The sequence below is a fragment of the Lates calcarifer genome, linkage group LG11 (assembly GCF_001640805.2).
Source record: "Lates calcarifer isolate ASB-BC8 linkage group LG11, TLL_Latcal_v3, whole genome shotgun sequence".
Classification (NCBI taxonomy): Eukaryota; Metazoa; Chordata; class Actinopteri; family Centropomidae; genus Lates; species Lates calcarifer.
This window is the reverse complement of record NC_066843.1, coordinates 6,745,544-6,773,160: the sequence shown is the minus strand read 5'-3', so window position 1 is coordinate 6,773,160 and position 27,617 is coordinate 6,745,544. Positions and strand designations below refer to the sequence as shown.

The 27,617-nt window shown below is 39.0% G+C and overlaps 2 protein-coding genes across 2 annotated transcripts; one reads left to right on the top strand and one right to left on the bottom strand.

Moving 5' to 3' along the window:
• Window positions 1–8,748: 8,748 nt before the first annotated feature.
• kdm8 (lysine (K)-specific demethylase 8) lies at window positions 8,749–15,279 on the top strand. Its single transcript, XM_018705085.2, has 8 exons — window positions 8,749–8,964; window positions 10,284–10,762; window positions 12,230–12,402; window positions 13,136–13,268; window positions 13,373–13,423; window positions 14,647–14,796; window positions 14,900–14,992; window positions 15,077–15,279. The coding sequence occupies exons 2-8, from the start codon at window positions 10,307–10,309 to the stop codon at window positions 15,239–15,241; spliced, it is 1,221 nt and encodes a 406-aa protein (XP_018560601.1). The 5' UTR covers window positions 8,749–8,964; window positions 10,284–10,306; the 3' UTR covers window positions 15,242–15,279.
• Window positions 15,280–17,378: 2,099 nt separating this feature from the next.
• LOC108903011 (UNC93-like protein MFSD11) lies at window positions 17,379–26,734 on the bottom strand. The gene is given in 14 exon segments (XM_018705084.2): window positions 17,379–18,242; window positions 18,801–18,830; window positions 18,832–18,937; window positions 19,035–19,209; window positions 19,295–19,420; window positions 19,510–19,575; window positions 21,000–21,049; window positions 22,045–22,189; window positions 22,373–22,431; window positions 23,804–23,900; window positions 25,092–25,171; window positions 25,265–25,372; window positions 25,503–25,558; window positions 26,249–26,734. Coding segments are annotated over 14 exon segments (1,341 nt in total). The 5' UTR covers window positions 26,339–26,734; the 3' UTR covers window positions 17,379–18,089.
• Between the last annotated feature and the right edge of the window lie 883 nt (window positions 26,735–27,617).

Here is a 27,617-nt window from a genome sequence, read left to right as displayed (position 1 = left end):
TAACATGTGAGATGAATTAACATTCAGTTACCTAATGACTGGGTCAATCGTGTTCATTCATCATATGTTTAAGTGTATCAGATCCGTGTTGTTCTTTTCTTTTTCCTCATGAACAGCTTCTGCTGTTTTTATTTTCTCCAAGATTTGAAATCATTCCTCCCAGCTTAAATCAAGGAGGGCTGGAGAGACTCTATATTTAATTTTGAGAGTCCATCTCAAGGGAGTTAAAATAAAATATATTTTTGCATAGAAGTGATTCCTAATAGTAACTTGGTGCTTGGTGCTAAAATTATAGGCTGAACCTGCATGCATTATTATTTTTTATTTTGGGATATGTGTTTACTTTGCAGGCACAAGTATGAATGCAGTAGCTCCAGAAAGTATTCAGACCCCCTTCACTTTGTGCACACTTTATTGAGTTGCAGATTTCATTTTTAAAGGATAAAATTGCCATTTTTGCACATCAATCTGCAATTAGTAACTCATAATGACAAGGTGAAAACATGTTTTTGAAAAATTTGCAGATCTATTAAAAATTAAAAACTGAACTCTCTCATCTGTAAGCATTCAGAGCCTTTGCTGGGACACTCAGGTGCATCCTGTTGGCTTTAATTATCCTCAAGGTGCATCTACAATTGATTAGGTCCACCTGTGGGATCTGCACACTTTCTGAAGCCACTATATGGACTTTGCAAGTGTGAAAGTGTACATATGGCATGTATGTATCTGTACAAATAAGTGCATTTTGAGTTTTTTGTTGCTTGTTGTTGCTTGTGGATTTGGTGGTTTGGATGGGCTGTTTTGTGTGATGCATCCACATTCAGATTATACAGTTGCATTTAATTTACCGTGATAATGCCAGTGATGGAGATGATGAAGATAATAATTATACAGACCACACATGCTAATGTATCATCTCTGAGTAATTACAAAATGACCTTTGATAGTGCCAAAATATAGTGGAGCTATGTTTCATCTTCCTGGTGTTTAAGTCAGGATGCTTTTAATCAAAAAAAAAAAAAAAAAAAAAAAAAAAAAGTAGGTTTTGGTTGTTTTTTCTACTTCTCTGATTTGGAAGAAGAGTCACTAGACTAATGTGAAAAAAGATGACAGCAAGGGAACAGCTTGAATTGTTTTCATGATTTCACACAGGCTACTCTCAGCTGCAATATTCCCATAATGAATCCCAGTATTTCTATGTTATACTTAGAATTAGCATCAAGATTACAGGGGCATAGCAGGGAGAGACTTGAGTTTGAGACTCCCAGTCTATCCAAGCTAAAATACAAACTAGTGAGGCTTGCCAAGTTTGCCTGGAGTCAGTGAACTGCCAAATCTCTCACATCCTACAAGAAAAGGATTCATCTCAGTGTTTCAGCGGCAGAAAATGTGGCAACTGGAAATGTTTTCTGTGGCCAGACAGAGAATCAAAGGGTCTTCCCACTCACATTTTAACTGTTTTCATGGATTATGTCCACAAAGTACATTATTGATTACTGCAGAACTGCTAAATCCTCTTTACTCTGCTGCAAATGAAGGTGAGTTGTGAATTATGCTGATAAATGTCATTCTATCAGTGGAGGAAATTAATACTTATTTTTATTTAACTTTATATTAGCTTCTCATTGACTGCCTGTCAATGTCAAAAACACAATGACGTTACCATGAAACAAACCATAAGGCCCACAGGCAAAGCAGGACAAATCTCCCCCAAGGCAAATTGTCTCTGAACTAGACAGAGGAAGCTAATGAATTGCTTGGGTTTTGATTTCAAAGGAAATATAAGGAGCTTATGGAGGACAGCAGTCCTTCAGCCAGTTCAGCTGTGTGTCCTAAGTGACATTTAAGACATTTTATTAATTCTACTTTTTGACATATTTTTAAGAATACATTATATGGAAGGGTGTAGAGATTTAAACTTTTAATTAAAGGTGTTCATGGTTTCTCATTCACATGAGGAGAGAACACACATTCTCCATTTTTTAAAAATCAACTTCAATGACTAACACAATTCATGAAAGTTGGTTGAATAATATGAAATTTTGAAGGACCAGTGTTACAGTCATTTCAAACAGGACTCCAGTTTCCAAGGTTACCAGTTTTGTTTTTTTTTTTTGTTAGGTGGCAGGACTTGGGAATATATCACAATTTGTTTTTGATGAGGAGCAAAAGCGAGAAAGGAAAAATTTGTAATAGGAAATCTGTAATGCAGGAAACACTGGCCACAATTTGTCTGTTCCTTGCTCAATTGCCCTTTAATAAGACAGGGGGGAGGGAGGGGGGCGCTCACACCCCTTGTAAGAATGTAAATTCTTTGTTGTAAATTTCAGCACAAAAACCAAGGATGTGCTACTCATCCAGATGTATTAAAGATTTATTCGGAGGGGTCAAAGTGCCAAAATGTGAACACAGAACCTGGATGACGGATCAGCAACCATTTGACAGCTGGATGTGATAAGAGCCCTTGGGCATGTTCAGGAATGTGTCTGTGTATTTGTTCATTCGGAGAGGCAGGTGGTTGATGGACTGAATTATTTTGCTAAGCTTTATTTCTGTTTTGGCTTCCCTTAACCCCCGTATTAAAAATGCTGACTTATTATAAAGAAAGTAATATACATTTGTGTATATTTGTGCATTTTGAAGGGGGATTGGAAAGATAATGATTGCTATTACCATTAAATGGAAGATATGAAGACTTTCCATGTATATGGAGCATCTCTGTCACACATGCAGAGTTGAAGAGAGAGACAGTGGCAGGAAAGCTCATCAATCAGCTCCTCAGGTTTCCTAAATCAATACCATGTGATGACATTTTGGCAGCGCTCTGCATATGTCCACTCAAGACTGTTGGGTGGGTGGGGGGGCAAGATTCTGCCTCTGAATCTGCCACAATACATCCTCCTCTCTCCCTCCTTATTCACAGAGGCAGTTGTTTGTGACAGAAACAGTGGCAGGTCACAGGTGCCACGAAAATTAACCATCTTCCTCCAAGTGCAAACATTTACCCTCCCATACACTGACATGCAGCTCTGTGGTTGCATTCACCCAGGAGCATTAGATTTTCAACTTGCGCACAAATGAAGAGTGGACTCCTTTTCATGAGCAGAGGTGACTGCTGACCCAGTTTGAAGCTGGGAATGTGTACCAAGGTCAGACACCCACAGTTTTTATTTGTTCACAAACTGCCAAAAGGCATTCTTGACTCAGGTGTATGTGCTGTTATGCATTTTTTTGTGCGTGTTCATTTTCAATTCTGAATGTCATCCTGGTCTTCTGTTGCCTTTGTGAGCTTGTACAAAAAAGAGAAAGGGATGAAGGGTATTTTTTGTACCTGTAGTAGGTACAAAAACATCAATTTTCTCTTTTCTAAGAAAAAAAAGAAGAAAAAGCTCATTTTATAATCCTTCAACTTTAAATTCAACAAATATGGAAGGTAAAGAGAAATGAATACTCTAGCGTTTTTTTTAAATAGGACTGGATTGATTCAACTTATCCTTAAAAATTTCAAATCTTTCAATGAGGAGCTTTCTCTTCTCTGACACACCTATATATTTACCTGAAAACATAATTGTTCTGTATTTTGAAAAATATGTAAATACCTAATCTTTGTGAGTTTCCATGTAGTGTACGTAGCTAATGATTATTTTCTGTGCCTTGACAGGAGGTTTTGAAGTCTCAATCTCTGTTTTACAGCCTCTCTCTATAATACTGGAGGATGTCATTCATAAATCTGACCCCATGAAAAGCCTTTGGAGTCAAAACACTGTCAACAAAGGAAGCATGACATACCTGACTATCTCTGCCTTCTCTTTGCATACTGAATTATTAAGCCATGATGGGGGGAGGACTTTGCTGCCACAATACTGCTCTCTGCTGGCAAATGAACCTCTTGTGTCGGGCTGACCTTTGCACACTTTCAGGACAGGGGTTGGCGAGAATGAGCATTCAGGTTTGTGTTTGCCAAAGGAAAGAAGAAGAGTAACATAAAAACAGGCTTGAAAAAAAAATCCACAGGTAAAATCAAATCCCCGGATGACAGCACACTGTTAGCATATTATTAAAAATGCATATACTGTATATTTGCATATGTATGAAGAGAGATTAATCATCAAACCAGTGTCATTAATTATTTCTTTTCCTGTACCTCAGATGTGCAGCATGTCAGGCATGCTCTGCAGAGACCGTACAGATTTAGAAATGTTCTGTCTTCTCCTCAAGCAGCTTTATGATACAGATCCTCCACCTTGTGACTTACAGATTTATAGACTGTGTGTCTATGTGTGTCTGGGGGTGGGGGATGATGGGGGTTGGAGGGGTGGCGGGGGTGGCAGGTGGGTAGGGGTGGTGCATGTGCAACTTTAGCAATGATTCACAGGCACCCCAGCTGCAGGCGCTCCCGAACATTTGGAGTAATATCACTTTGTTCAGATCCTTCGGTCGTATGTATGAGCTCTACGCTCTCACACCTTGTCAGGAGCTAAGAATTTCCAGCAGAGCCCCTGGAGCTGACCACCCACCTCTTTTTAGCCTGTTAAAGAACCAAAGGGAAATCATATTTCAAGATGGATACCCTCTCTCTTCATCTGCACTATGCTTATTACTGCATCCAAGAAAGATCAAAGCTGCCTAAACTACCCTAAGAGCTTGCAGCCCCCTGAAGATTCTTCACAGTACTAGAATAACGAGGTGAAGACTGCCTCCACTTTTATCTTCACCTTGCTTAGCAAGTGAGTCATATTTGTCAGAACTGAGTCTTTTTGGCCAGAAGTGCCATACTCCTCTTATAAATGCACTGAGGGAGAGGTGAAAACAGGGGATTACTCAAGCAGGCAAACACATTCAGTGTCATTATTACATGTTTTATTCGTTACTAAAGGGTGACACCATATATTTTCCCACCTCCAGATATTGATTCATGTATCAGCATTACCCCAAAGCTTGCAGCAATAATCAAATGTGACCAGTATCAAGCGGTGAGCGAGGCAGCAGACTAACCTGGGGACCCTCTCCCTTTTCTGTCTATCCTGAAACAGCTGTTTGAGCTCTAATTAAAGGGAAGTAGCAGGTGTCACCTGAGCCCCAACTGCAGGGGCACACCTGGTTGCATTAATTTGATCCAAAGTGGTTTTGACGGACTGCCTGCACTCTGGTGTCCCACATTAAGCCACTGGAACTGAGCACCTGCTTGGAGCGAGCAGGCTAGAGAGCACTCCACTAACACCGCTCTGTGGAGGTTCGCCAGGAGCTGGCAAGGCCTGTGTCTTCTTCGTGGTGAACCCGGGTGGACAGGCTCTGTCATCCACTGCCTCTGACTTTACTGGCAACATCTGTAAAGCGAGCACTCCTGTGACGCTGACCTGTAGTCACACCCAGCTGAGGGCTTGGTGCACCCTGGATAATTGTCTGTGGAAACCTCCCCGAGGCTGTAAAGGCAGCTTGTTTCAGATCTCCTGATGATTTCACAGGACATTTAACTTTACACCTCTCATTTGTTACTTCTTCAGGGTATTTCCAAATATCCATTACCAGGTTTCCAAGGAATGTAGCAACCTTTAACCTCCACTAGCTTTTATGTATGCATAAATTACCTTGGGGATAAATGTGATACTGCGTTTGTGGGGTATTGACATGATGTGTGTATGTGCGCAAGCTTAAGCAAACAGATGACCTTCAAAATTGAGCAGTGCCAAAAAAAAAAAAGAGTTTTGGAAATTACAGATGCAACATTGTGTCGTCTCTGACACTTCAATTGCCTAATGAAATTTACATCACCAGAGAATGAAGCTGCAGAGGTTTGAATGGGTCCTGCCTCGGGTCATGCTGCACTCTCTGTTGCAACAGTTTCTTTGTGCCACGACAATACATTAATTTCATGAGTCAACAGGCTACGACTGGCAGTTTGTGTCGAGCTAAACAGTGTTTAATTGGATTCTGATCCATGGCAACAGCACCAGAGGCTTGTTTCCTTCTTTTATTTCAGCAGCACCTGGAGCGTAATGGTGGTGATTACATCCCTCCTGTGGTGTCCCGGTGGTTCAGCCCTCGCAGGGCCCCTGGGAATACGCTGCTGACAGTCACGGTCCATGCTGCCCTCCTGCCCTGTTTGGCTGCTGGCAAACCCTGAGCTGCTGCTGCTGCTGCTGCTGAGACTTTTGTTACAGCACTGGTGAGACAAGCCCAGGTTCAAAGGGAATTATGATAATACAAACCAAATTAATTGTTTACTGCACAAACTCCGGCACAGTTGAGATTCCAAACAACATATCAAGAAAGGCTTCTATTTGTAGAGGCATAAAATTAATACTGTTCACTTCAAAGTAAAATTAATTTACAAAAAATCTGCTCGGAGAAAACTTATATGAAAAACAATCAATTCACTTTTGATCAAACCAAGCATGCTGGAAGCATAAATATTAACATTATAAGAATCAGGAGGGCCAAAGTGAACTGAATGGTGCAACCATAAGATTCATTCAGTTAGTTGCAGCTCTGGAGCTTTCTCCAAATGCTGAGACAGATCATGTGATGTGACCAAAAGCTCCAGAACAGCAACTTGTATGGGATTATTTTGCCAACTAGATTGAAAACTTCTTTTGTTTTTCTTGTCAAGAGTTATATGAGAAAATCAATACCACCTTCATATCTGTACAGTAAACGTGAGGCTACAGCCAGCAGCCAGTTTGCTTAGCTTTGTACAAATACTGGAAACATGGGGAAACAGCTACCTTAACTCTGCCCAAAGGGAATCTGGACCTCCAGCACCTCTAAATCTTTTGACTTGAAAAAAGACTGTGACAGAATTTAAAATTTTTGAGAATTCCCATGTAAAAATCCTAAACTTCAAAAATGAAAAATAGAACACATGACATTTTAAAATCAAAACCTTTGCTATTTCCTGAGTGACACTGGCTAATGAGGCCCTGGGAGGAACAGATGGAGCAATCACCCCCTTCCTCCACGTGAGCCAGGGAAAGGTCACTGACCCCATGCCAATGAAGATTTGGGAGGACGGCCTGTACATCAAGTCGGCGCTGACTGTGCAGGGAGGAATAACATTGCTGGGCCTTTGACCTTCATTGTGGCCCCTCACTGTCTCACAACCACAAAGTCAGACACATCTGAATAATACATCGGCCTCTCCTGCTGGGACCACCTACCCTTGCTCACACAAGCAGAGGTGCACAAATACAGCATTCACATCGTGGTGTGAGGATGTCTCCCTCAGCATCCCTTACAATAATGAACACAGTGTGTTTGACCAGCTGAGACCAGGCCAGGGACAGGGCTTTTTTCAGCTGCAGTGCAGGCTGACATAGATCTTTTTTTCCTTTTGTTTTTGCCTAAAATCTTGTTGCTGTTGCACAATATTATTTGTTTTTGGTGTTACGCACGAGGATTTGTCCTTAATTCAATTTCCTGTGTAGGTCAAACCTCCAGCTTACCGAGCCCTGTGAAGGTTTTGTCTGCTTTCCACCCTTTCTTTTTATTGATTTACATTTAAATTTGTAATTCACATTTTTCTTTAAGTCTCTCTATTCCAAAAGCAACAGCAAAAGATTTAAGGAGGAAAAAAACCAACACGCTGCAGTTTTGGCCTCTACAGTAATTTCTCACCTCCATGCAAGTAAGTGAACAATAGATCGAGCCACGAGAATTCTACTGTTTACACAGTGAGAATGAACAGAAATGCATGAAACATTTTTAAAATCCCCTGTGATTCCTGGAAAGGCAGCCTGTCTCTCTCTTGTTTCCATCTGCTTTACATACAGGAACAGCTCCGCAGTATGCACTGAGATTATTTGAATTTCATGGGGTGTTTGACATTTGATAATAGTGCCGTGTGTTTATAGATTCTAGACTTCCCTGCCGAAGGTTTCCTATCATGTTTGTTCAGACCCCCCTGCACCACCATGAAAAAACTCAAATATCTCTGTGTGACATCAAAAAGACAAACCCAATTATTGTTTTAGCTTCGCATGAGCAGATACATATCAATCAGTCTTCTATGAATATCTGTATTTACATAAAACTTTCTGAGCAGCAGGAGCAATGGAAAGTGAGGAAAAAAAACAAATGTTTGTGTTACAATTGTGCCATCATTTACTATGATGGAAGAATTGTTGTCTCAACGCCACACAATGACTGCACTCACCTGTTGAGACAGCTTCATCATTTATTTAATGTGTCTCTGAGTGTATGTAAATCAGGCTGTGCTGTCACAGGAGCACTGTTTTATTTTAACTGACTGAGCTTAGCCACAGTTGGTTGATAATCTTAGAAGAAAGAATTCCTCAGATGAGAGAGGAACCGATTCTTGTACTAGCTTCAGGGCTGGAGAGGTTGTGGACAGATGTGACTGTGTGGGAGAAGAGCGTGGGAGGGTGTTTGCGCAGCAGGAAGCTGGCAACACATGACAAACAGGTGTGTGTGTGTGTGTGTGTGTGTGTGTGTGTGTTGGTGGGTCTCCTATACAGTCCAATCGTGTATTAATTTGTAATGCAATTCAATGCCAAATTGGCCATGGTTAGCGCAAGAGCAGATTACCACCCTCTACTGGACTAGAGAATTAATGCAAATCAAAGTTTCCTCTATATAAATAAAGTAAACATAAAAGGCTGACATCCTCGATATTGCTATATTGTAATACCACTGAGTTCAGGCATTATAAAATCTTTTTTGGAAAACTTCTTGGGTTTTTTTTAATCCTTAAACGCAATACGGAACTAATGTTTTCCGATTTCCTAGTTCCCTCTCGGTGTATTTTTGTTGTCACACCGGCAGCAGAGTAGTGGCTGAAGTAGTGGTAGCAGTTGTTGTGGTTACAGTCTTATATTTTAAAGATAATATTGAAATAATAATAGTTTAAATATTACAACAACCGGCAAACATAACATTTAACGTATTTAATTCAGCTTTAAACTCGTAGTGTTTAAAATGTGTCGGTTTCGTGGAGTCGCTGTCTCGGTAGGTATTAGCTTAACAACACCCATGTTACACTGGTTACTTTAATTACCAGTTTTTGTAACATTTATATATATGTATTTTGTTTTATGTCATATTTAAAATGTTCCTCATGATATCTGATATATTAGAGCTGTGGTTATTGTTATCTCTACATACTGGAGACTTTGATTAATAACACAAACTGTATTCAGACTAAATATTTTTTGAAAACACTTTGCAAGTTACAGATATATGTGTCATATTTTATTCAGATTTCAAATTTCTTGTGTTGGTTGTTAATTTTTAACTATTATGATCACGCCTTGCAGCAACAAAGCTGACATCAGCTCTTTCTGTGCATCTCTTTATATTTTTTGTGAGATTGTGATTTAACCATGATAATAGACCGGACTGCGTGGTTATGGATGGAGTCAATTCAAATCCAATTTCAGAATTTCAGATTTATATGTGTGTGTGTGTGTGTGTATATATATATATATATATATATAGAGTTATCTTCCTCCCACTGCTTTATTTAAGAATGAAAGAGATGCACGTTCAGTGGAGCTGCACTCCGCCCACCCTTTTTAATGATTCTTTAATAACATTTGACGGTGGAGCCAGAACTCCCCACACATCCCAAATAAGTCTGCTTTGTTTTATTATTTTTGCAAATTAAAGTCAAAGGTTGCACACATGTTTCATGTTTTTTGTGACTGTGCAGGATATCAGACTGTAATCAGTGCACTTCAGGGTAATAGCTGCCCCAGACACTGTTGATTACCTCAGGCATGTGGGATGCTTAAATGCAACCATTCAGTCTGACTCTGTTTGCTCTGCTCTAAAGTTCACAAGGCTGTGCTCATGTACTCAAATGAATCAAGTGCTTAAAGTTGGCGGCCTTGTACTCTGGCATCATCTCCAGCTACACAGAGCATCCAGACGTGGATGGAGTCACATGGAGGCAGAGTTGGCAGTTCCAGCCACCGTGTGACAGAGTGTCATCGTTGTGCATGTGTCACACTCGCAGCTCTGGCTCAGGATACCCTCACCTGCGTTTTGTAGTTGCCAATTTGGAAATTAGGTGTATGTACATCTGTTTGACTGCAGCAAAGAGGCTGTCAGTGCATGCATGTGCAAATTGTGACATCAGTGGACCCACCAGCTGAACACAGAAAGGGTGATTAAATTACAACCTTTGCCTCTGAAAAACACTGTGGATTTTAAAGTCAGACAAACAGAGCACAGGAAAATTTAGCTTTAAATGATAAATGCTTTATCATCAGGATTTCAGTCTGAATAAGTGCTATCCTGACTCACCTCCACTGTCTGTCCCACAGCATCAATAAAGACCCTCTCATCAATGGCTACGCTGTGGTCTAAAATCTCTGCTCTTCTGCCCCTTAATGAGGAACAGTTTCTACTGCAGTTCAGTGACAAAGTCGAGTCAAGTGTGGTGGATGTCCTGAAACGCTGCAGGCAGCAGCTGTACCATGACACTACAAGCACCAGCCGTATGCTTAACGCTCAGATCATTTTGGATTTTTCATGGGAGAAGCTCAACACAGGAACGTGGCGCCATGTGGACAAAGAGTGGAGACGTGTTTACTCTTACGGCTGCCTGTTCAAAGTGGCAGCTCTGTGTCGGGATGGTCCATCAGAGGATGAGATCCTCCAGGCCGTCAGGACTTGTGACATGGGTTTACTCATGGGTGCAGCCATCATGGATAATATACTTCAGGTAATCATTGGGATTCTGCAGAACGAAGTCAGAAAATCCTCTAAAGGAGATGACGAAACTGAACATGCTGAGGTTAAGGTTAGTGGTCATTTTATTTAAAACACATCATTGAGTGAGTCAGTCATTTAAGTTTATCAGAACTTATAAGTTAGTGCTATCAAAAGAGGAGTGAAAGCATGTGAAGTGAGAGTAAGTTTATGCTTCAACAGCATTAGATTATCATGCAACCTTTAAAAAACAGTTTTCCAACAGCCCCTGAGGCGCAATAAAATTTACAAAAGCACATTTTTATTAAAGTAAGAAAAATAAAAGGAAGAAAAATACTTCACTATCATGAAAGAAAAATTGCCTTCTTTTTCTAATTTAGGTGAGGATTTAGTATACCTACAACGAATATCAAAGTTGTGCTCACTTATCCATGTAAAACTAGTTGGGTTGTAGGGCCAGGTCATATAGCCAAAAAGTGATACCACAATAAATAATTTTGTATCAGTTGATATTTATAATTATCACGATGAATGAAAGAAAATTATTTCTTCCAAATTTAAAAGTTGATTTTTGCTCCTGAGTGAATTTTGAAAAAAAAAACAACAACAAAAAAAAAAACAGATGTTTAAATGTGGATTTAAACTCACTCTTCTATATGGTCAGAACATGATAGGCACTTGCCAAATGTATTCTTCTTTTCCTGTGACATGATTAATGGTTTGTGATTCATTTCTGTGCTTGCTAATGCAATTTAGGCATGAAAGTTAATTATATCAAACATTTATCAACCATTTGTTATATGTCTACCATGGAAAATGATAACATAATTTCATATTGCAATATAAAATTGTATTGCGACAATTATCATTATCGTTTTATTGCCCAGCCCTATTAGGCAGATAGTTTTCATCTTAAAGGAGCAGTTTTTTTTCATTAGATTCTTGATGACTCAAAGTTTGTAACAAAGAGTGAATGACGTTTCAAAATAAGCCTTTTGGAAGTTTTAGAGTAGTATTTCCCTTGCTGCTCTTCATCTTGATGCACTCCATCATGTGTCACCGAAGATAAAGTGCAACAGACACTCAAATGTCAGATCACTTTGTTTAGATGCCATCAAAATTGAGATGGAGAGTTTCAGGCAGGGTTAGCGGGACTTTTTGGGATTGCCTTTGTCTTAAAAAAGAAAAAGAAAAAAAACACCCAACCTATAAGTGTCAAATTGCAGCATAGATGAGTGCTCAGTTATAGTAAATGTCACAAAGTAGTATATTGAATTTACTTTCACATAAGACAAAGAAAATAAGCGCATCCTTACATTTGAGAACCTGGAACTTAAAAATTATTGGCATTTTTTCTTACAAAATGACTGAAATTATTCATTGGTCATCACAATAGCTGCTGATTAATTTTCTGTCAATCAATTAGCCAATTAATAGACAAATAATTCCAGCTCTCCTCTAGAGAAATATGGTCAGTTGTTTGTTTTTCTTGTTATTTCCCTCTAAAAACGTGAATTAAAGAATTGACAAACCCTTGTTGTCTCAACATCATTAACAGAGAATAAAGATCGAAAGCCCACATGCTCCTGTGATCAAAGAGGAGTTGGCAGTTCCCAGGATAAAGTGTCCGTCACTGGAGAGCTTCAACGCCAACTACTTGCTGCCCCTCAAACCTGTGATTTTAGAAGGGGTCATTGATCACTGGCCTGCCCTCAATGAACACCCCTGGAGGTTTGATTTCTCAGCTTGTTTTCTTGCTCAGTCTCAAATTGCCATTTGCATTATGGGAGTTTGTATCCTCATCACAGTAACCCCATATCGGTTTGTCTATTTTTGTCCAGATTACCTCACCATGTCTGTTAAAAATTATAGGTTCTGATTATAAGCTTTGCTTTCGCACTATTAGCATTAGCATGTACACCAGTGGTCCTCCACCCCACTTGTGTTTGTGTATTCAGACTGAATCGCACTTGTGACAGCAGATGAGTGCGCTAATCCAGAGAGGAAAAGCCTGCTGGAGTCTGGTACTGAAGGACCACCAGCAGGGAACATACAATTTACACCAGTTTGATAGAAAGCACTAAGATGCATGGTGCAAGTTTCAGTCTTACTCATTGCCTTAAAATGTTGGTAAGTGGGAACAACATAATCTGAGCTCAGTTTTTTTTAAAGTCGTCACTACATCCCTGATCCCTGACTGTTAATGTCTGATACAGCTGCTTTTCCATTTAAGAATATCCTTCACTGTCCTCCCTCTCACTGCCGACTCCTTTTAGCTGACATCTGACATACAGCTCCTGGCATCTGACTCACAACTCTGATGGTGGAGGAGGACATCCAGGAGTGCACAAGACATGTTTTTGAGCAGTGCTGGAATCGAGAATGACAAGATGTTTTTTTAGTGAATTATACCGTGGCATTACAGTAATGTTTAATTCATTCATTTTTTCTTCCTCCTGCAAAGCATAGAATACTTGAGGTCTGTGGCTGGTTGTCGGACCGTTCCCATTGAAGTGGGGTCCAGGTACACAGACGAGGAATGGTCGCAAACGCTGCTTACGGTCAATGAATTCATCGATCGATATATTTTAAATAAAGTAAGTGCATCCTCATCAAGTCATGCTGCTACACTGGTAAATCACAATGTGATTTCTAACAGAGTATTTTCATCTATTTCTCTCTGTGGATCACAATCACACAGGATGAAGTGAAAGGTTTGGGTTATCTGGCTCAGCACCAACTCTTTGATCAGGTAGGTTTCAATACTTCACTTTTAAAGTAACAAGATGATTATGAAAATAATCATGTATTAATTTTGGCAGTTTACTAATTGACTATTCAGCTGATATTTTCAGCACAATGAAAAGGAGAATAGAATTCTTCGTTTCATTTCAGCTGTCCTCACGCCTCATCACTTTAAACAGTATTGACTTTTTAGTGCTAATTTTACCGTAGAAGTCAATACATTGTCTGGATTGAACTTTATGAAAAGGGCACCTTGTCAAGCTAAAAGTTGTGTATTTTGGGCTGTTTGATAGATCAGAATGAGGCCAAATGAGGAGTCATTACACATCTGTATTTTTCACTCTGTATCCCCATCTTTCAGGAATCAGCTGTAATAAAGTGTTTATTTATATGTGTCTATTGTTATTTTAACACCTGTAAAAGGTAAATGCCTCTAGATCATTTTATTGCAATAGCAATCTTGGGAATATTTTTTCATTTCTTCTTATTATTACATAATAAAAATAACTAACTCAATTTTCTATTTTATCTAATGGAAATAGTATGAACTGAATAATATGAAAGTAATCTGTGGCCTCATGTCTCTCATTAAAATGATCCCGCTGAGTTACATGCAGAGAAGCACACTGAGCACTGATTTTTGATCGGTAGGTACAGGCAGGTACCCTAAACTGAAGAATCTGAATCAGTGTTGGAAGAGAAAGAGAAAAAGACAGATTGATACCTAACCTAGTCTATAGTTACATATATATATATATATATATGTATATGTGTGTGTGTGTGTGTGTGTGTGTGTTTGTGTTTGTGTGTGTGTGTGTGTGTGTGTGTGTGTGTGTGTGTGTGTATGTTAGCAGCTTTTCTTGCTGATGTTTATAATGTTTTAGGTGCTAGATGATAATATAGATGATCACCAATGTTATTACAATTCATCCTGTTGGGGATATGAATGTGTCTATAATATTTTATTGCAATTCATCCAGTAGCTGTTGATGTATTTCACTCTGGACCAAAGTGGTGGAGAGACTCACAGACCAACAGTGCCGTCCTTCGAGCCACACTTTTAGCATAACTAAAAATACTTAAAACACAAGTAGGAAATGCAGAGTAAACAGAAAAAAAAAACAACATTGTTTAAATATTATTTTGCAAATATTCTGGTAAGAAACAACAGGATATTATTTAGTGTGAGTCCCTGATCTAATTTAACTTTTTTGTTTAATGTTTCCTTAGATACCAGAGCTGAAGGAAGACATCCGCCTCCCTGATTATTGTTGCCTTGGTGAGGAAGATGAAGATAATATTACTGTAAACGCATGGTTTGGGCCCAGAGGCACAGTGTCTCCTCTTCACCAGGACCCTCAACAGAACTTCTTGGCCCAGGTGACGATAACCCCGCTGCTTTTATGAATCCAGTCAATGTCAAAGATCTGTCACATGATCGCAGTTTGTTTACTACATGAAATATCCCCTGTATATACATCAGGTTGTGGGAAGCAAATACATTCGCCTATATTCCCCGGAGGACACAGACAAACTGTACCCTCATCAATCACAGCTGCTTCACAATACCAGTCAGGTGGGATTGACAGTCCATAGAGATAGCACATGTTGAGCCTGCAAATTTATGCAGGATTTCCAATTTCTGACTCTGTCCATGCAGGTGGAGGTGGAGAATCCAGACGCAGAGCGGTTTCCGGAGTTTGCTAAGGCTCCGTATCTTGAATGTGTGTTACAGCCCGGAGACGTGCTGTTCATCCCCGTCCAACACTGGCATTATGTCCGATCCTTGGAGCTCAGTTTTTCTGTCAGCTTCTGGTGGTCATGATCGAAGATCCACAATAAAAAGCAGTAATTTTTCTAGCAGAGTGTAAGTTCAGCTTGTTCTCTGCTGCCGTGGATGGAAATCAGTCTGGAGTTCTTAACTAAAGCGAGGCTAATTCTCATAAATGTAAGGACAACCGCTGATCACACAAACCTTTGATCCATGAACAATGAACACACACTGCTGAATGATTAGTTTAATTGTGCTGCTGATGACTGCAACAACATCTATTGTGTGGAAAGCTACCAGCAGAGGGGAAAAAAACAAATGAGCAGTTAAAACTGTTTGTGCTCATTTCATCCTGCATATAATTTACAGAAGGTTGTCATCTAATTTGATAGGATATGTTTCTCTTTTCAAATTGGCTTATTTAATTGTGTTCTCAACCTTATTCCTACAAATATCCTCAGATGTGTGATTTCCATAATTCATGGAAATGAGGCAAGTCCTCAAATTTAATAACTGAGTGAGCTACAGGTACAGAACTGTGGTAATAAACACAGCTCTCTGGTTAAACTGACAGTCTGAGGCAATCAAGCAGGTCACAGATGAAAATTAATAAATTAAATGAATTAATCCCCTGGGCACAGACAGATTTTGAAATTAAAATGGTCTCACTGGTTAAGTACCCTGACAGTACAACTCTTGTCGAGCACCAAAAATACAATACCTACCAAGACACTTCATTTCCGATTTCAAACCTCCAACAAGCCCCAGTCGTGTATCCCGTAGGTGCGTTTCAATCAAGCCTGCTAATTACATCCACGAAGTATGCGCGGATGTGACAAAATTAAGTAGATCGGCACTGATGTACACATTTGATCTGCTTTTCAGCCAAATTCACAGTCAGCTAAAGTGCTGTTTTGGGAAATTAAGGCTGTATAAGACAGAACATTTCCGTGGAGCAGCTGAAATGATTTTGTGGGAATATTGTAATAAAACGACAGCACAAGAAAAGGGTATTAAATGTGCTGTCTTTCCTGATGAGTCAGAATTTAAGTATGAAAAATGTTTAAAACATGAAAAGGTGGTAAAAACTCGTCAATGTATAGAGCTGCCCTTCGCTTGTAGATAATGCATCTCTTGTATCCTTTAGCTTTTCTGAACATACAGTGTAGTATTAAGTCTTTTTTAGGTTTTAGAAAGTCAGTAATTACTAATCAGCCTAATAAGCTTAAGTTAGGGTCTTAGAACTTGAAAATATGCAACACAGTCTAAGACTCCTCAAACTTCACACCCCCCTTTTTTTTCTCAGCTTCATTTTTTCAGTCAGTGCTCTTTGCTTTTTTATGGCAGAATGGTTTTATATAGTCTAACTTCATGAGGAATCGCTTGCGGCTGAAATTGAAATCACTGTTTCCTTTTATGAATATGCTCATTATTTGCTAATAAATGAATATTAAGTGATGAATAGTTTATAGATTTATCTTGACAGCTTTCAGTGAAGTGCTGCTGCTGCTGAGTTACAATAATAAGTGAAAAGGGGTTTTTATAATTACATTCTGATTCTCAATTGAGAAACAACACAGATTAATAAACTGCTGATGCATTATACATACCAGAGTGCAGGTAATAGACTTATCCAAACCCAGTTACTTTCCTTACAAGGTTATCTCTAAACCAATAATATGAACCCCATCAGAATTTAATTCTGTGAGTAAATGCTGTATACTTCACTTAGCCCATCAGTGCATTGTTGTCGTCAAGTAAGTGGCACAGTTGACTTAAGATCACACAAAACTGCTTACTCTCATTATAATATAATCAATAGTCAATTACCAGCGAAGGAATGTGAGACCTCTGGGCCTGTAACCCTTTCTCTTCCACCTAGACCCTCTCCTCCTGCTCCACTTTTGATTAATGGCCTCATGGATTTTGGCAAATCAGGATTAAATCCAGTAGATTTATCTTGTCTTGTGATACAAGCAAGTCCTTGGTGTGTACCCTGGTTAAGTTATGGTGAGTAAAACCCAGAATCCTCCTCAAATCTAGAACACAGACAGATATAAAAAAGACCTTTTTCAAGTATTTTTGACCGAAATCTAAGAGTTATGGTGCCGGACCTGCAGGCTGAAGGGAATATCAAAGCAGTTCTGTAATTCAGGTCAGTCAAACACAAAACTAAAAAAAAGATCAGAGTCTGATTCTTTCAGTTCTCCCAATCGTTCAATTAAATTACAGAAAATGCAAAATGCATCAGAGCTTTATTCATCAAACAGTCACAAACCTGGTATTAATATGCAAAATTTACAAAAAAGTTAACAATGATTGTCAGGCATTAGTTAAACATTTTTTCTGAAAGACAATGACAGGAACAATATTGCATTATTTTCATCTAACTGTCAATCATTCTGATAAACTATGAACAGCTTTAATAGTTATTAACACTTTTAAATGCATAAAATATATTCAACAATGACACTATCTTCAATAACAAACCTGAGCTGGAAGCAATGCAGAATAAGTACGAGGCAAGTGAGTGGTTATTTTTACGATACTACAGTAAAGTCAGGAGCAGCAGAACGTTAGAGTAAATGATTAACAGTTCTACTGTGTAGTGCCGGGAAAAGGAAGCAGAAAATGTGCAAGGTAAAATCCAGGCTCATGCTGTACTATTCAAAGGTTTCCTTAAGGCAACTTGGCTCCAGTTGTGGCATCAATTCAAACTATTTTAAGTGTGAATGTTATCCAAATGTGTGCGACCATAGGTGCATTAGAAGAAAAAAAGATTTTAAGTTAACCCCTCATGATATAAAAGACGCAGGATTGTTTTTCTGATGGCCTCAGTTCTTCTCACCACCAGGTGTCTGTCCCACAAGGCAACCAATGCTGACATCACAATGTCTTCCTTCTAATATTCCTGCAAGTCTACAGAGAAGTTCTGCATCCTCTCCACCACGAAGAAGCAGAGCGTCCCGGTGAAGCCCAGGATGATCATCAGCAGGAGCTGCCACATCAACAGGACGTAACCGCTGTAGAAGAACGCCACAGCTGCAAAAACAGACTGACGGGGGATGACAGATGTTACTTTGTTGTTTGACAGACACAGTTACTCTCTCAAGACTGGAATCAAGATGCCCTGCAACAGCTAACCTCCGGAGAGTGAGACACAACACTCCCAGGTAAGGCTGCAGGTGAGGTTGTTGGCAAGACAACTCACAGGAGATTGCACAGATTTTTTAAGTAAACTTCAATTGTTTGTGCAACTACTCTGATTTGTGCATAAACTGAGAATATTCTGTTTATTAGACCCATGCAGCAATATGCTTATTATTCAACAAGTATTTGTTTTTACTACATATACTACATCTAAATTACTATTATGTTCATGTTTTAATATTTATAAAACAGAAAATACCACAATTTGTAGGGTTTATTTCTGGTTAGAGACCAATTTTGCAGCAAAGAAAAAGGGAGAGATTAAGAGGCGTCTTTGGGTCTTGTTCTTTTCCTTTTTAATGGGGGTTCAGGTGAATTTATTTCACACTTGACAAGACAACATTTTAACCCAGCTTTCCTCGGCTCTGCTAACAATGTCTAAGAATTGGCAAGTCGGGATTACCTGGATGAATTTGAAGATGGCAAAAGCAGGGCGTGCTGTGTTCAGCATAAACACGGCCTAATATGCTGTAGAGCTGTGTGTTGAAACAACTGTCCCCGAGTCCGAGCAAGAAGCTGCACAGCAGGGCAATGGATACACTGAGGGAGGAAATATGGTTCTTATTAAAACAATACTGATTCATGAGGGGCGTTCCTGATATATTTTCACTGTTAAACTATCAGATAAATTAACTACCTTGGGGTTAGATATGGGTTCTTTTGGGTGGTGGTTTTTAAGACGACAGGAGCATCATCTGGGATGTTTAGGAAGATCAAATAGAAAGCAACAAAGTGGACGACCATTCCCAGAAACACTACAGATGTCCGTCTGAAGCGGTTGTTCTTACACAACAATCCAAACAAGCCTCCACCTGATGAGAAAGAACATCGTTGACGTGAAACCAGTGACCTTCAGTGACTGTAAATCAGGTTTTTGATAGAGAGATGTTAACGTACCCACTATTTCTCCGACGCCTACCACGATCCCAGAGATCCCAATCAAGCCTTTAGCTGATTCTCCAAACTGTGTAGTTGCTCCAATACATGTCCCGTACACTCCACTGTAGAAAGATAGCTCAAGGCCTGGAGCACAAGGAGGACATGCTGTAGCTGCAAGCCTTCACTTGAGGCTAAAATACTTATAACATTAACGCATTCCCCATAGCACTTACCGCTGTATGCCATGCAGGGACTCAGGAGAAGTATAGTTTTAGTCTTCAGAAGTTGCAGGATAGTTTCTGAACAGGGGGAGACACAAAACACTGATTTGAATTGCTAATACGGGCTGGATTTCCAGCACCAATACTCCCTCCTTTACCTAAGTACTGAGCAAAAAAAACTGCAGACGTTTAAAGCCCATTTTCCTCTGACAATTAAAGTTGTGCAGTGCAGGTACAATATGAGAAAATATTCTGTCTCAATAAGCCAAAAAGCCACATTCAAAGGCAGGAGGAAAAACACCCAAGAGAGACTTTCACTCAGGCAGTTAGGGAAATTCAGATTTTAAAAGAAGAAATCCCACTAGGTTTGTTTATACATGCCTGGGTGCCCTTTCTTGACATAAATCAGTGCACATCTTTGATAAAAACCGATACCTTTAAGGCAGGTGTACACAAGTCTACATACACAGCAGATACACAGGCAAAGACAAAGAGCAATCTGATCATCCAAACAACTTGGGGCTGCACTGACGGCAGGTGCAAGTGCAGCAGAGTTTCCAGTTGACAAACAAGAGATATAATCTGAAATAAACTCTCATGCAGGCAGTTTCTGTGTACTCTGTTGTAATGCTAGATTTTTATCCACATGAAAGCAATTTTCATTTGAAGAAAAACAAAACTGCTTGTCAGCAGACAGACTAGAGGTTACCTGCCGTATGCCAAATAACCGAGAGAGAAAAGAAAAATAACACACCTCTACAAGATCTTTAGTTCCTAGTTCAGTAGTTCAACTGTGGAAAAATCTCAGATGATAAGCATTTACACCTCAAGGAAAAAGTGAGTGGGTGAGGCCTGAAAGTTTGCAATTTGCCAGTGAGCCCAGTTCTATATATTTCCAAAACAAATGTCATTCCCATCAGCTTCAGCTGCAAAATCACTTTGTACTAATTGGCAAACGTTGCCAAGCTGACACACGAAACTAAGATGCTGAACATCAGCATGATGCAATAGGTACAACATCAAATGTCAGTCAAACTGTGACTTTGGAACATCTGCCAGTTAAATTTCACAAATGTTTTTTTTGTTTTTTGAATTTTACAATTTTTTGGTTTTGTTTTGTTTTCCAAGATCTTTCTGGAGCTTTCAGCTGTGAGCATTCTTTAACTTCCTTTGTGCATTGCATTGTGGAAGAATAGTGTGCATCAGCAGCACACTCACAAATCAATTGTATTTAGTATGCATATTGTTCGGTTGGTGTATAATTCATTTTGTCAATTTTCCAGTGTGAACACAAAACCTTCTAAAAATCTGTTTACAGCCAGTTTATAGTATGGATCTGGAACACACCATAGAGTTCATTATGTATCCATACATGCATATCAATATGGGTAGATAATGAATACAGTAGATGCATGCAGATGTAAAGTGTAAATGTGCAAATTTTACCAAAGCAGGTGATTTACACTTAAATGTGGTATTCCAAAAACACTGATAAAACTTACTGAATTCTGACTTGGCATCTTGCATTGCAGTGCTTGCTCTGTGCTTATACCTAAACAACAGAAAATAAATCAATTTAAACTTCTACAAAGCTGAAATTGAATCAATAAAAATAATGATATAACTTCCTGTGAGTGGAGAGCAGTTGAAGTAATTTACAAAGAAACTCTAGCTGCAAAGAGATCACAAGACCTCCTCAAAATCCCAACAGAGTGCAAAACAGCACTTTCAGAGAAAATGATTGCTCCCTATAGGATTCCTTGTTACGCTTGCTGCTGCACACACTCAGGCTCAGCCAGTAAGCAAGGATCTAATACCTGCATTTAGCAGATACCCAAAACAGTTTCTAAACACAATCTGCTACCATAAAACACACAGAAACAGGCTGAGAGAATATGTTTGAGAGAAATTTGGATGCTAACAAGATGCCTGATCCTGCCTGAAACATAATACTTTCTCCATGACTTTCCTTTGATGTCATCTATATGTTTTTTTTTCATCCCTTGATTCGAGTCAAACTTTGTCCAGATTCAAGTCATAGAAATGTAAATACGTCTGGAATAATGTGGAGGGCCGTGCCTGAAGTGGCTGGGGTCTTAAACTGCTGTCACTCTCAACGAGGAAGTCTCCATCCCAGCTGTCCCAAGTCTGCCTGATTGCACCCTACTTGTAAGAAGTGCTATGATTAGGCCCGACTCTATCAAAATTGCAATGATCTAGAGAAAAATGGTCGGTGTCATTTTTGTGAAGGACAAGAGTGGTTTAAAATCCCAGCAGAACTATGGCTGTAAGTCATCTTGAAAACCCTTTTAAGATCCAAGACAGATTATCTGAAAAATTTCTTAGGTGGTTTAGTTAAAGCTAAACATGGTCAACTATATGTTCACTAGTGCATTTTTACATAAATCACAGTCCTCACCTTTTTTCCCCATCACTTCAGGTTCATGCCCTCTGTGTCCTCTCAGTAGTGGATCAGACATTTTTATATATCCTGTGTAATTTTGTGAGACTACAGTGAAAGAGGTGTAATTAAACTAAAGGATTTACATCATGCGAGTTGAGAGCAGCGATCGCCCTTCCTCTTCAGAGAGCATCTCCTCTTCATGATGGCTCTTTCTCAACACCAGGAAGCTGAGTGTGCCGAGTATAGAGGTGACCAGCAGGGACAGAAAGATGTTTTTCCTGCTCCTGTCTGAGAGAGGAAGATTAAAATAAACCACTTTAATTAAAATACACGAGATATATTAACAACATCGAGCCAGAGCATGTTCAGAATAGCCAATTATTCATATAATCCCCTTGATATTTTGCTTTCACCATCATGCTACATTTTCCTGTCACAGCCATGGGAGTACTTACTCAAAGTCAACCCCACCTGATATCTCTGTTCTTCCATTCCAGTCAAGGTAAATGTAAAGATTGCCAAACAACATGCTGTGAATGAGACAGAAAGTCAAATGTGTAATGACAAACATGACAAATCACTTTTGCTTTTTTCTGTGCCTCATTAAATCCTTTCAGAACTCTTTAGGGCTAAAGTCCACTTAGTAGCTGTTCTGGTTCTTTCGATCATATCACATGATCCTCATCAGCAGACAGAATTTGCTCAGTGTAATTACATTACAGATATTCAGATGTTCATATCCACTCAGTCTTATGGAGATTTATAGAAAGCTCTCATAGCAGCAGGGAGCTGTTTTTAGCCTAAAAGCTCTTAAAACCCACTGTAGACCACCTGCCCAGCAGTAAACAGACAGGGGTAGCGACTGGCTGGTTGAACTTAGTGGATCATTTAGCAGCTAAAGATCCAGATATTTGTCAACAGTTGGAAGAGACAAACAACAGAGCTACAAACTGTGAATATTAGACTCCAAATGATAAATTTGAGATTTTTTGTACACTCTAACATTTAATTACAACATCCTCAGTGCAATTTGTCGTGGCCAGCAAGTTTTACGTGAACCAAATCTCTTGGGGCATTACAGAGCTTAAAATTTTGTGCAATTATTCTGTTGCAATGACTCAGTGAGGGATAACAGGGGTTATTCATAAAAGATAACACTGACTGCATTCTGTGTGTGTGTGTGTGTGTGCGTGTGTGTCTGTAGGCTGTGAAGAACTGATTCATAAGTTTACTGTGGCAGGGATCACCGCTGCGGAGTCAGATTAGCATTGCCCTATTGTGGGCTTTGGCGCAGGTGACAGCCAATGTAATTATTATACTAATTCAATTTGCATATTTTAGCAAATAGGAATTAGTTGTCCACGCCAGTGTGCGGCAGTGCAGAGATGAAAAGGCCAAAACTCTCACCTGCAGAACTCTGGTTTTAAGAGGTGTTTTTTTTAATAGGGAAACTAATGACTTGCGGACAGATATAACAAGTTGTGACATTATTTATTAAATATATTTCAAAAGAAAAGATAATGTAATATCCCGTCAGGCTAAAAATACAAACACAACATGAGTTTGGCTGCTGCAGAGTTGTTATAGCTTTGATCAACTGGAACAGTTGCATCAAACAAAAAACATGGTGATGAATTGTGTTTTATGCACTGAATCTAAAGCAGAGAAGGACAGATATAATGTGGCTAATATATTAGTAGTTAATTTAAGATGTTTAAATGTTCAAATAAAGAATAAAGGTTGCAGTTAATTCGACCCTTTAAGAGAATCACATAAAGTATAATCCAAGTGTTAAAATGCAGTGTGATTTAAATAAACCTTTGAGGTAATGCATGGAGTTAGGTTTCATCTGTTACCACTGAATAGACTTAAAAACTAACATTAGTGTCAGTAACTGCGTACCTGCACTGCAACAGAGCCCAGAACATCCCAGTGTTCCTGTTGATGGTGGAGGCCTCTGAGTTTTCCACCAGAAAGTGTCCTTGAGCTGTCCACAGCACTGTAGGCAGGTGAGGGGGGGGGGGGTCATTTTTTTTTTGGGGGGGGGGGGGGGGGAATTAACCAGTCTGTTAATTGGCAACATGAAGTGAAAAATTATTTTTCTGTTTTGGTAAGTAATGCATCTAACCACGCCAAACCCCGGGGACATGATAAAAATTCATCACACTGCAGCGATTTCAGGCTGCATTCAAAAACAGACTCAAATCATTTCTCTTCACCCCCACCTCAGTAAATGCTCGGCAAAGAGCTGCTTTTTCTGGATTTTCACTAACATCTTTGAGCAAGCTCAAGGTGCCGCACACTATTTACAGAAACAGCTCCTAACCCATTTAAAGGTCTAATTTGGGATATACTGTTTGTATGCATCATCACATCCCAGTCATGATAATCCCTGTATGCATGATTAAACACTATTTGGATTTTAACACAGAAAGTGAGCTTGCATTGGCTGCAAAAAAAACAACAAAGTTGAAGTATTTATGTGCCTCAGTATCTTGAGATATTGCTAATGCACTGTATCCTGCTCAAATGCTGATAGGCACAGTTTTGGAAACCTGCCTATTCTGCAAGAAACAGTCAAGAGAAAATTAATCAACAACTATTCTGATGATTGACTAATTGTTTTTCTCATTTCAAGCAAAAATGTCAAACATTTCCTGGTTTCAGCTTCTCGTACATGAAGGTTAGAAGCTTTTCTTTGTTATGTATAATAGACATCACCTTGAGTTAATGGAAATTAGAATGAGCACTTTTATAAATGATAAATCCAGAAAATAACAAACATTTAAATTGATAACAAAAATAATCATAAGTTACCTCCCTATACTGTAAGAAAAATAAGCAAGATACCCTGATAAATTACAATAAATGTAACTAATATTAATACAAAGATAATATACTAATTGAATTATAACCCAGGTTTCAGCTTACTGTATCATAATGTAGGGGAAATACTGTATTCCCATTCTGAGAATTTGCTTGTTTTGTTTAAATTTTCACTTTCTGATACAGAGTTTGTTGTTATAACGGAAACCAACACAAATGAAAATACTGAAATCCTCAACTCTTCCCCTCCTTTTGAGGATAGACATCTCAAAACATTATTTTTCTCATGTGCCTTCACTTTAATGTGCATACAAATAAGTGTAACTAAATATAAAATAATTTCTTATCTGGGAGAGGTACTTACTGGCTGCTCCTATGCCGATGAGCACAGAGGTCAAGTAAAAGGACCATGTTGAAGGGACGATGAACACAGCAATGTACCCACTAGACAAAAGACATGAGGGACAGTCATTAGACACACGCTTCAGCTTTCATCTCTGTCAGCATCCTGTATGTAATTACCACGGAAATGTTTACCTGTAAAGCAGGCCACTCAAAAACATTGTCACTTTTGGTCCAATTACTGTAACGACAGCTGGTGCAAGTAAATTTGAGAAGGAAAAGACGCCATAGATGATTCCAAGACTGTAAAGGAGGCAAAAAAAATCACTGTAGCATTTTCACTTTAAAAGTTACTGGTTTGTTATTGAAAATGAAAAGCAATAAGCTCCTTTTAATCCATGCCAAGCAGAGGATGTGGGCCTGCCTGACCTACCTGTGGTACCCACTTCCAGTGAAAGTGTCATTCTCCAGGCTTTTCACCACAGTTTGCTAAAAAGAGATGGGAAAATAGTGCAACAGAGTTAGACCAGACAGAATGGGTCATAATTATGTCCTCAAGTCATTCATCCGGTTTGATAATTTCACTGACCATTGAAGAAAATTAGAAACACGAGATACACATGACACACAGCTCTGATTGGCCTGTTCCCGAACTGCCCACGAGACATTTGCTGTTGGACTTTCTTTTTCTGATTAAGATTTTAATAACCGTGTCTAAAGGGGAAAAAAAGTTCAAGCAATAAAAAAGATTTAGTTTTCGGCATGAAAGTAATATTCAGGATAACTTATAAAAACAGAAATGTTATGATTATAAGAGCATCAAATCCATACGACTTTCTTTGTTTTTTTATGTGAGTTGCTAAATTACATTTAGAATCGCGCACTTGTGGAAACATGCTATAACATATTTACATAGTTGCACGTGTGTGTAAGAGGAGCATGGGGTGCTCTCAGAGTTTTGAATAGGTTTCACAGAGCTGAGAGGCAGGAAATCTGGACCATCCATTAAGAAAAATCAAATATCAGCTCAGTGCAGTGTCTGAGTGCTCTGTGAAAATAAGCCGCGAGGAAACAGACCAAACAGACTGTCGGTGTAAGAGAGTTTGGATTTTAGGTTATATACAGTAAATGGTTAAAACTCAGTGATACATTTTTTATTTTTGTCTTTTTTAAACTTACTTCAACGTTCCCACAAGTGGTGAAGGCGGTGAAAATGAACAAAAATCCCACACCCAAAATCACAACGTTGAATGTCCTTCTGTCTGCCATGGTGTTTTCCTTAACCGTCCTAGCAATACATTTTAAATTCACTGCCACCGGTAGTGTTGAGCTGTCGACTCATACAAATCTAGGAAAGACTTCCATACGGACTCGTGAAAGACTTGAATAAATCCATTTAAAGTCGCGCCACTAAACTTTACTTTACTAACTGCTTAGTTACAGTTTAATGCGCAAACAACAGTGGAAAAAAGGAGTAGTGGTGAGTATGGGACACAGATAGAAACAACTGTTATGAGGACACTTCCCTCCTCTCATACCAAGTACGCATGACAACTTGTGACTTTAATTAAAATCACTTTTTTGTATTCTTCCTTTTTCTTCTTCGACTTCATTCGTCATGGTTGTCGTCACCCTGTCCTCCTCCTCCTCCTCCTCTTGCTGCTGCTTCTTCTTCTCTTTGTGTAATTTGCAATAATTTACACTCATTTAGCTTTGCTGCCTTCCAGAGGTAACCAGGAGGAATATTCTCCCATGGGAGGGAGAACTATGTGATAACGAAGGCTTTTAAACTCTAAATATCGTTAACAGAAGTGGAATATATCTAAACAGTTTTATTCAAGTACTGAACTTGAGTACAAAGCTGAGGTTTGGATCGTTTATGTAATTTTTCATGCATACAAATGCAGACATGAGGGATTTGTGAGGATTTGTTGCTTTTCCTTTTAATAGTTTTACCTTATTTTTAATCATTTTGAGGTGGCACAAAACAAAGCATCGTGAAAGTGGCACTTCAGGTGATTGTGTTTCCATTAGTGCTTTTACCTAAGTAAAGTAAATAAATGATCTAAGTACTTTTTCCATCATTAGGGTTTATTAATTAAAGTCACGTTGATCAACTGATTATCATTAAAATCAAAGAACCCATTCAAAAACTATAATTCTAATCACATGCTTGTATCATCATGTGATGATGGTGATCATAAAACAATGGTGAGTACAATGATCATGAAAGATAAAATAGGAAAGGTCTTCAGCCTCAGGGGTGTTTAATATCAACTAAAGAGAGGGTTTAATTATACATTTTAGCATGGAAATTGGGTGTGCTAATGAACAGTAGCCCACTGCTAAAGCTGAAAGTTACTGTCCCACAGCATGTGATAGGTGGACTTTCTTCACGTTATTTAAAGGGTTTCTACCATGTCACTGACTTCAGCTGGGGAGGTGAAGGGGTTTATTAAATTTGTGTGAAGACTTGGAGAAGAAAGTTTAAATTTAAATTCAAGATAGTTGGAGATGTCTCATAAAATCCAATAGTTGGCGATTACAC

Coding starts and splice junctions, on each gene's coding strand:
- kdm8 (XM_018705085.2), top strand. CDS start 10,307: ATGGCTACGCTGTGGTCTAAAATCTCTGCTCTTCTGCCCCTTAATGAG. Junction 13,269..13,372: donor ATCGATATATTTTAAATAAA/GTAAGTGCATCC, acceptor ACAATCACACAG/GATGAAGTGAAAGGTTTGGG. Junction 13,424..14,646: donor AGCACCAACTCTTTGATCAG/GTAGGTTTCAAT, acceptor ATGTTTCCTTAG/ATACCAGAGCTGAAGGAAGA.